The sequence below is a fragment of the Strongylocentrotus purpuratus genome, unplaced genomic scaffold (genome assembly GCF_000002235.5).
Source record: "Strongylocentrotus purpuratus isolate Spur 01 unplaced genomic scaffold, Spur_5.0 spur5_scaffold_5, whole genome shotgun sequence".
NCBI classification, from domain to species: domain Eukaryota; kingdom Metazoa; phylum Echinodermata; class Echinoidea; order Camarodonta; family Strongylocentrotidae; genus Strongylocentrotus; species Strongylocentrotus purpuratus.
The window spans coordinates 22,790,389-22,801,302 of NW_022145611.1; the positions used below are offsets into that span (position 1 = coordinate 22,790,389).

The following is a 10,914-nucleotide window of genomic DNA, read 5'->3' on the forward strand; positions in this document are numbered from 1 at the left end:
ATGTTAGACATTTTGTCATGGTGCTCACATCATCAATGGTTATAAAAACACAATATCTCAAGAATTAAGACTATAATCTAATGATGAATGCTTTGAAACAATTTACTTATGAACTAAATATCAAGATAATTGAAAATAATGGTTAAACTCTTATTTACAAATAGAATTTACTAACCGAAACTGGACATCCATATGACATAATCATTTTCATAATTCCACCTTCTTTGTTTGTAAAGTTTTCACACAAAGCAGTTAATAGGAAAAAAAATTTCATACAGACATCATCCCTATTTCTCTTCGTCTATATGAAGATTTCAATGACACAAGTTATGCATGTTATGAAATAGCATGTACAGTGGAATCTCATTAGAATAATCTCTGTGGGAGAAGGAAATTACAGTGTTATAGCAAAACATAAAAACAATAGGCTACAAAGAAGTGGGATCAGCAAAATTCCTTTGACGTGTCGTGGTCTAGTGGATATGTCATTGTGGTTCACATGGTTCACAGTTTGAGTTCTGCCATGGCACTAATCTATTTTTGCCACTCTCCACCCTGGTGTTAAATGGGTACCAGACTACCAGTAGGAATGAATTCCTTAAATGCTGTGAGCACTGAAATCGGTAGCCTAGCATACATGTACCTGTAGCTAGGGTAATATTGGAGTGCCTTAAGCATTGACCTGGCATGGTGGATATATATATATGTGCGCTGTAAAAATAACATTTTTTTTTTTTCATTATCATTTATATCACAGAGCTTTTTATAATGAGATTCCATTGTAGTTTTGAATGAGATAAAATGTCAATGATTTCACACACAGCTACACAAGCATAGAGATGGAAGCTTTTAGAAATACATTCATTAAAACCTACTCTCCCTATTTTCAATAATTTTCATATGTTCACTACAAAGTGATCTCCCTGTTACTTATACAGTGTACATATTAATACTTGTATTGCAAGTAATTCAGTTCTTGTAAGATAAGGCAATAATAGTATATCAATGCACAAATCATACATTTACCATAAAATTTAAAGGATAAGAATTTTAATATAAATAAATTATCTCTTTACTAGGCCTACTCTTTAGTTATGATGATATCACACATATGTGACTGTTACATCAACACAGAATACAATCTTAGATTTAAAAGATATCTTTTAAATTTAAAAAAAAGTTCAAGCACAGAATTGAGATATTGTGCAAAATTTGGAAATTCTATACGTATGTTACCATGGAAACATAGGAAGTACATGTACATGTACTTCCTGATTTCCAAATAAATTGTTTTATGCAGTCAATACTGTTCTATGCTAAGCATATGATTATATTCTGGAAATGATTATTAACAGGACACTTGATTTCTCAAAGGTGAGTCACAAGGAAGTGAAAATGAAATGCAATAGAGATACTTCCTGCTCCAAAGTGCTTTCATAATATACTAATATACTAATATAATCTGGAAAGTCTTGAAAATGACACAAATCAAAATGGGGCTTAAATTAAGGCTTGGAAATTGCTGATCAAAATGTTTACATTTAATCCTATCGTAATACTGAATAAAGAGATTGGCAGCTACTAACAATCAAATCAGGTGCCGACATTAAAAGCGAAATGAAGCTATCGGTCAACGTTCATATTGACTTCATCAGAGGTGGGAATGAAAAATCAACAACATTGAAACAATGTATTCACCATATTGTTAAACCAGGAACATTCCCATGCATTGTGATGTTGAAATTTACTAAGAAAGTTTCATACTTCAAAATTGTTGATTAACATCATGAGCAATGCTAAATTTTTCCAGTTTGCTAAAGTTCCTTGAGACGGAAATGGCTGTTCCTAACGGATCATGAAAATGTCACGTTGTGAAAGTTTCAGGTTTTCTTTACAGTATACAAAATGGTTCACCATAGGTCTTATATAGTCTGCAGGCAGAGAATCTTTTCTAGCTGGGCCTCGATCAGATTTGTAATCGTCAGATCAATATCGTGATCATAAAATGGCGCAAGAATCTATCTTACAGGGCCCATGTAGATTTTCCTGTACACCTGAGACAGCTCAGGCCCAGAATCATATATAACAAGGGTTTGCACCTGCAAACTACTTCATGGGATATTATGAATAAATCTGAACGAACTACCCATCATGAATACTTTCAGATATCCATGTCTATTAAGATGCGTACATTGCATTTAAAGACGAGATTGATATTAGCTTGGATACATGCGAGCAGTCAGATTGAGGCATTTTGCCTAGAACCTGCTCAATTTTACTAAAAGTCTGTGTAATAAGACTATAAATATGATTACCAATCTGTCATTTGTGTCACCTGTCCTCCAGCACTCTATGTCTATAACCCATTGACTACCAAATTCTTCTACTCCTTTATGCTCTCATGCAGGAGCCAACCAGTTCCGATAGCCAGTGGGTTAAACAGGTGATTACACATCCAGATATTCATTGATCATGATATCCTCCTCCTGTCCTTCATTGGCAAAATTACGCATGAACAATGCAGAAATGATTCTACTCCAATATCTCGCGTTGAAAGCGTTTTTATTTTTTTAATTCAATTTCTTCGCTACAAATCCAAGGCACTGGCTGCAACAGAACAGCAGCATATGTCCGTCCTGGAAGAGAACGCGGCTGCCGATCATCAAGCCACGAAGACGACGAAGACAATGAAGAAAACGATGAGGACTAGAAATACTTTGATCATCAGCCACCTGTTGGACGTGACCGACTGGAAATACTTCAAGAGTTCTCCATGGGCAGCCTCTACATTGGCCACTGTGTCATCAACATTGCCATCAATCCTGCACAGGAATGACAAAAATAGAAAATGGAGAATATGTGTTAATGTAGGCTGATGGGTAATGAATAATAATACATTTAGATGAAACCACACATTTAACAAACAACATTAGGGTACATTTACATGAATATGTTCATGCATTCATATTCTACCACATTAACCATACACTTTTCATGACCCTATCTACAGCTACTAAATTGCTAAAACTGAAGAGGAGTAATCAGTGACTAGGATTTGATCTCAGACCACTTTGTGCATCCTACTCTTGAAAGTGTTAAGATGAAAAGTAAATGCTTGAGTGTAAGGTCCTACATGTACATGTACAGTCCTCTCTCTTTGGTTCACTAGATAATTGAAGATTGGATTATTCATGGGTACACGCCTATTCACTTAACAAGAAATGCAGCTGCTAAAATCAATTGGTAATCATTATATTATCTGGTTTATTTCATCCTATAAACTTCTAATATCTTCTTTTAACATACATTTTGTTGTTCTTTATCTCAAGTTATAATGATAGGAAAGTTCAAGGTCAAGGAAAGCATCCAATCTAAAAATAACTGACTGACCTTTGAACTTGCTCCTCCTGCTCTTTGACCATATGTGCAAGCTGTTGGAAGATACCACTCAGCTCTACGATGGTGCTCTCAATGTTGTGCATGGTCTCTTCTCGGTTCTTGATGTAGTTATCTTGCTGCTCCACCATCTGCATGGACTGCTGCCCTCTATGTCTGGGTCCGCCGTCTAAGCCGCCCATGTCGATGGTCATGTGTCCGTTTGACTGCTGCTCATCCAGTACTGAACCTGACAATGAGTATGAAAGAGAAAGGTGACAACTAGCAGGATGTTTCAGTAATATTGGAGAAGGAGCAAATCTTATGTTGTATGTGTACACTATGGATTAAACTTTTTGATGTAAATCATCGAAGATGATAATACTTTTTGTTACCATGCCTTAGTAACAGGAATAAACGTAAATGTGAGGTCTTTAAAACAGTTCACAATGGGGAGGGGGAGGCATAAAATATACTGAACTTTAGATATCAACAAGTCTGTGGCAGAATCTGTATGAATGATTTTTTATTTGCAGTAAGCATTGCAATATGAAGCCATATAGCACCAAAATACTGCTTTGAATTATCATAAAACAAGAGTTTTATCACAACAATAGCTCACGGGACCATATTCTGAAAATGATGTTATCTTTTATGTTAAGGAAGCAATGAAACACAAAAGATAACATCAATTTCAGAATACTGGCTAGGATTTTACAATTTTTATCATAAATTAAATTGTTACAAAACTCACTTGATCGGGCCGATGATGGCGTCTGACTTGATGAAAATTGTTCTCTTCTTGATTTTTGCTCCTTCAAATTCTGCAGAGAAAGAAACAAATTTTAACAGAAGGATGATCACAAGAAAAACTCCAAAGCCATAGGGGAATCAGTTAAACAACATTTTCCTCTGCATTATTTCGTCTTACCAAAAAATTGTGTTTCAGATATTTTAAGATATGGGTGGAATAAGGAACGCCCATTAACAAAAGTCAAATTAGTTGATGAGATAGGAGCATAAGAAATATGATATAAAAAAGTTGATTAAAAAAGAAGAGAAATAACATGCCCCGTAGCTATAGAAGGTTACTTATTACTATCCCTTACAACAGCTAGAGAAATTCAGTACCTAGGGTTTTTGAAAGACAATATTGACAATTTCTGGCATACAGCACAATTTGTAACATTTCCAATGATGAAAACAATAAAGGAAAATCTATTGTTTACTGATCTTCATCACTTCATTAATTTCTAAAACTCTACAAATTTTGTCATAGTTGAAAGGCAAAATATACGTAATGTTTTGTTCACAGATGAAGATTTTTTATAGAAGCTCTCATTCCTAATCGTTTCTATTTTGTCAATACTCGATACAGTTATTATTTTAGCAAAATATTTTATATTTACTTATAAAATGCAAAACATTATTCTACTATTTTGTTCTTTTTTTACGGGCTCTTAAACATTTAGAAAATATGGAACGTATAATTGCTTACAAGAAAAATTGTCTCTATCTTCATAACAAGAAATGGCAGGTATTTTGTTAAAGTGATTCTGTTGATGAGTTAACTACAGTGTACTAAATAACTAATACATTGTATTTTACTATATATTCTATATTTCTACAAACATGTTACTATTATGTAAGCAAATTGCTTTTTAACTTGACAACTTTGGCAGATAAAATTCAGATTCAAAGTTTCACTCACTAAAACTAAGCCTGAAATCCATATCCAACAGAAATTGCGTATGACTGAAGTAACTTTACAACAATTCCTGTAAATATTCCTATAAATAGTTGATCCACTTTACCTGAGTTCTAACTTCTAGAACATTTTTGAATGAATTTGACATGTTGGCTAGTCTTGACTGAAGGGACAGAACAACTGTGTTTGAATGTGACTTCATGTGACGGCCATTTTGTGAGCTTCCTTTTACATGCTGAAAGAAGAAACACCAAAACAAAAGAAAACATTTAATTAACATCAAGATACACAAATTAGATTATTTTTTTCTAATAATATAGGATACAACATTACAGTTTTATATCAACTAAATAAGAATCATTGCAGAAATGTGACTTTCGTATCAATGTGCATCTCTTTTTATCTCAATGATATACCGATAATTTATATAATTTACATTTAACACTCCAACCTGGTTTCTTCACATCGATTAAAATCATCTCCTTATGCAGATGCATAGTACTATTACCAATGAAAGCCTTGAAATGATTCTCAAGTTATTTGTGATAGACAAGACCTGTTAAGGACAAACAGACAAAATCCTGAAGATCTTATGCCTTTAGCACAAGTTTGCTACGTTTGCTTGGTGAGGCATGGAAATGAATATGCATTTCTGGAAAGACACACTCATGTTACATGTTCTTGATTCAAAAATCTTGACACAATAAGAATGATATTAGAATGTTCTTTCTTCTCACCTGTTGTAACTGGCTAATTTGTTTATTGAGACTGTTGATGTCCTGCTTGATGATATATGTGAGTTCTTGAATCTCTACTGATTTATCATCAAATAAAGATTTCCTTTTTGCCACTGATTGAAAGAAACAAAACAAAATAATGATTAATCATATTTCATTCGAAAAAAGGATTTGTTTTGAAGGTGCAGTTTTCCTTTTGATATCTTAATAGGGTTTCTGGCCTGTGGTTAAACAGCTATATATATGTTATGGTAACCACAACATTTCTATCATTATGGTGCATGCTCAAAAATAAGGACTTTTAGATTCGCACGAAAACAATAGGTCTATGCTACGATCGACGTCCTTTTAATGCACTGCCTTGAATGGACGTCACACGTAACAGTCCACGCAAATCTAAAAGTCCCTAATGACATGACCAGTGCACACTTCTGTGAACATATATCAGCTTGTGCACAACTAGCATTGCAATTCAAATCAATTAAGCATTTTCAGTTTTAAGCTTTTTACAAAGAGATAACTTTTTCTTCTTGCAAATGAATACATTTTATTCTAGAAGTTCATTCTTCCCAGTTGAGACCCTCATAACTGCTTCTCAAAATGATATTTCTTATATTTTGTTTATATAAAGTTGTAAATATTAACAACAAAGGGCTATGGCATCAATGTTAGGTAAATCTAAATATGAAGAAAAGTGAAAAGCATCTACTCACATAATGTTAACTTTTCCAGTTTTGAGAACGTATTGCTGAGATCCTTGCCAATTTTTCTATAATGGAAATAGGAACAAGATAATAAGTAAATCAATTTCAGTTTTAAAGATGAAGTCGAGTTCTAGTCATGCGATTGCATCGTGAAAGAAACGGTGTGGAATCGACCAGAAAAGGTTGATCATCTAGCATATAAGAATTTGTGTGTATTGCAAGGTTTTGGAATCATCAAAATGATAAGAAATTTGGCCAAGTCTTGGTAAAGTTACAAACACTGTACACAGAAAGATGTATATGGGACTGCACAAACATGTGGCGTAAAAATCCTACCCCTGAGTTTTACGATGTTACATGACATATTTAGAATATGAAGGCATTTGAAGAGCCATGCTTTTCAGGGAACATGTCTTATCTGATGTTCTTCCACATTTGCATACATGTAATAGGAATGAAAACGCTCACAAATTATTTTTCACCTCTTCCCAGAACTCAACCTTCTCTTTAATGTAATGATTATAAACAAGTAATCGTAGCATCGTGTTTCAGGTAAACAAGAGAAGAAAAGAAACAGCAATGAAGACAGAAGAGAAGAAATTATGTATATATGCGCAGTACATGACACATGTAAATGTACATTGACAGTTGTTGCAAGAAAAAAGTAAAAAGAGAGAGAAAATTAAATGAAGGACCACGAGACAAAAAAGAAATCAACTTGATCCTTTTAATATCACATTAATTATGTCACTTCACAATAAAAAAATTAGCAATTTCTCATGTTCCTGAATAACAATCTCAGATACTGTCCACAAACTTGTAACAAAATATGTCATAGTATTAAACTTACTTTGCAATTCTCATGAAATCTGTGTATTGTTGTGGCTTTCCATTCAGTTTGTTGGCTGCCACTCCATTGCCCTGTAAAATAGAATATGTTCATTTTTTTTCTTGTAATTTTTTGAATCTCTTTTGGACATGTACACGATGTCCTAAATCACTTATATTAATTACATGTATTACATATATAATAAAGCGTATAGTATGGATAATTCAATAACATAACGACTTGGCAGAGAAAATTATTCTCAAATAAAACAGCTTGCAATCTCAAGGTTGAAAACCTAAATTTAAGATTAAAGCATATACCAGGATCACCTTCATCTAGAGATTATGCAAGCTGAACACTACTGAAATTGCCATGTTGCAGTAACTTTGCTGATAATACCTGATTAATTGATTGATTTTTATTCGACAAGCTTCCAACATACAACAATATACAATAATAACAGATCAAAAAAAAAAGTCAGCTTGAACAGGATAACCCACGAAAGCTCGAGAGCTTATTTCCAGTGGGGTCCCTTACAGACATGTATAAAATTAATAAGTTAAAATAGTAATATTTACAGACAGATAAGAAAATTAAAAGAACTACTTATTAAAGATAATAATAACAACATTTAAACTGATGATAGAAATGATATTAAGTACAAGAAGAAAAAGAAGAAGGAGAAGAAGAAAAAGAGGAGAAGGAAGAAGAGGAAAATAATGATGAATTTGTAGAAATTCTATAACGTACGAAAACATAAGTATATACAACATGAAAAAGTATGAACCGACAGAAGAATAAAAATTTCAATCATATAACATGTCATTCACTTCTCTTCTCTGACTGTCAAGTATTAGGTATTCCTTTAATTTCCTCTTAAAATGATCATAGTTTCCTATTTCTTTTACACCATTGGGAAGGGAATTCCAATGTTTTATGGCATTGTAATAAAACGAATTTCCAATACTACCTACTCTTTCAGGTAAGTTAAAGTTGAATCGTCTATTTCTTGTATTATAATCATGTACGTCAGTAACAAGATCGAAGTTGGATCGAATATAATGATTCGACCTAGTATGGTATATTTTATGCACATGATGCAATACGAGTTGTTTTGATCTTTGGTCGACTTCAAGAAAACCAGCTTTAGAAAGTTCGCTGTAGCCAACATGAGTTCTTGGACCAGAACAGTTGATAAATCTCACCATTTTGTTCTGTATAATCTTCAACTTCTTTTGATCTGACTTGTTTATGTTACTATACCATGCAGGGTTAGCATAGTCAAATAAACATTGAATAAGAGCAAAACAGAGTGTACGTCTTGCTTTTAAATCCATACAACTTTGATATCTGTACAAAAATTTCAGACGAGAATTTGCTTTTTTTACAACTGATTCTACTAAAGATGAAAATGAAATTGCGCTAGCCAACTCAATGCCTAAATACTTCACAGACTCTTTTCTCTTGATTGCTTGATTATTGTGTGTCACTTTGAATTCAAATGACTTTTTAGAACTACTTTTAGAACAAAATAAAATGCTTTCTGTTTTTCCCAAGTGTAAAGAAAGCTTATTATCAGTCATCCAACCTACACATCATACTCAACATACATGTAGATATAAAGAAATAACAATAAACAAGTATAAAATATAGCAACAAGGACAATTTCAATTTTTTTTTATCTACTCTTTGTGGACTTTGAAATCATAGAATTTCAAAGTCATTTTCACAAGAAATGTTAACAATTAAAATGAGTCAATGACCACCATATATTATTTCAAATGTATACCATCTGCTCTGAGCTACAAGGAAATCAACTCACTGTGCAATGACCTTATGGCTTAAAGCAACAATACAAAGCTTTAGTAAAAACCAACATAGCATTAAAGCCAATCATGTTGGTATTTTGAAAAATATTCTTATACTTTACTTTACTTTAATACACAATGTTGTAGGTCTTATAGCCTGTTCATCGATCCAGGATTCTTCCATGGTTACTGCTATTTGTATGCTTTTGTTATGCATCAATTTTCCCTTTACCGATAGTTCCTCAAGAACCTGGATTAATTTCAAAAAGAAATTCTCTACTAGATGCAACAATTACCTGTCTTGACTGCATGGACTTGATCGTGGAGAGAAACTCCTGGGTGCGGTCTCGGCAAGTCATGTCGCCGGTGTCCACTCCTCCTCCTGCTGTGGAAAGAGTCTCTGGGGGATGTGAGTAGTGACCGTCCAACCGCTGCGCTGCTGGTGGTACCCACTTCTACTGGTAGACCTGCTTTGACCGCTGCTGCTGTCTTCAGTTGAAGGGTGTCGATGCCTATTGTACATTGGTGGTGTCTGGCATTGCCAAGATCTGGGGGGAAACAATGCAAAATTTGAGGAAATAATGAATAACAGTAATTACAATACTATGGTTAAGCAGTACGTCAACCCAAGAACCTTTTCACAGGCTCTCAAAGAGTATTTTATTACGCTGGATCCGTTTTTCGCATTGCCAGCGCGCGGATTGGGAACCCTACACCCGTAAGGCACCGAAGAAATAAAATGTCCGCACCTTATTTTTTAGGTTACAATTTGTCTGCAATTACTAGGATGTCCTTGTTTATGCGGACGACTCTTACCAAGATGCCAAGTTCAAAGATAAGCTAGTATGCGTGACATTACAGGGTATAGCGTACGTTTCGAAATCGAGCACATGCGCGCGTCATGCGTGAGAGCGTTTTCAGACCCTCGAATGTGTGACGTCACGCATAATGCGTGACACTTGGTAGCTCTGCCCTTATTCTCGGACAAGGCAAGCGCCCCTACTGTGTAAACGCTCGATGACAGTGACACTGACAGTCCATGTTTAAATTTTCAGAATTAATTAGATCTAGACCATGAATTTGATAATAGATTTCTATTAAGAACTTATTATATAGTCTACTGTACACATCATAGTTAGTCAATTCATGATATTTCGTACACAGTCTATAGTATTAGGCACAACATAATCCCATGGCATTGGCATAAGGAAAAGTCAAATTGAGCATTCATGAATCAAAAATAGTGACAACGGTCTTACTTTTTCAGGTTTATGTGAATCCTTCAAACGACTTCTTTATTAATTCTGAAGCAGACAAATGCAGGTGTTTGACAAATTACACGGCAATAACTTTGTCAGCATGTAGAGTAGATGTAACTGTTAATGTTATAATCTAAAATGCAAACATCTTGAAATAGATGCAGTGTTGAGTGTATAAAGTTTACCGGTGCTGCGATGTGTACTGTACAGTTGTCAATTTACAATATGCACTCCGATCCGAGTCCGAGTGGTTGACGTAGCAATCTTCGAGTGTATCATGGGATAGTCTCTTATAAAACCAAGCCGTCCTCAAGCAAACTCTCTCTGTCTGTTCTCACAGGAACGACTTTTTTACCTTCCAATATCAATGTAGCACTTTGTAGCAGGGTATTGGAGAATGCAATCATACATAGACTAGGTATATAAATTATCATTAGCGTTGTATACAATCAAATAATTTAGTTACTAAAACAAAAATCAAGGCAATTTCAATA

The 10,914-nt window shown here is 34.2% G+C and overlaps 1 protein-coding gene across 1 annotated transcript; it reads right to left on the reverse strand.

Annotated features, from left to right (window-relative positions):
* Window positions 1-2,035: 2,035 nt before the first annotated feature.
* LOC579153 (syntaxin-5) lies at window positions 2,036-10,652 on the reverse strand. The gene is made up of 9 exons (XM_779284.5): window positions 10,421-10,652; window positions 9,458-9,709; window positions 7,375-7,445; window positions 6,534-6,589; window positions 5,821-5,933; window positions 5,190-5,318; window positions 4,130-4,199; window positions 3,391-3,625; window positions 2,036-2,822 (listed from the first exon to the last, which is right to left on the reverse strand). The coding sequence occupies exons 2-9, from the start codon at window positions 9,518-9,520 to the stop codon at window positions 2,663-2,665; spliced, it is 897 nt and encodes a 298-aa protein (XP_784377.4). The 5' UTR covers window positions 9,521-9,709; window positions 10,421-10,652; the 3' UTR covers window positions 2,036-2,662.
* Window positions 10,653-10,914: the final 262 nt, after the last annotated feature.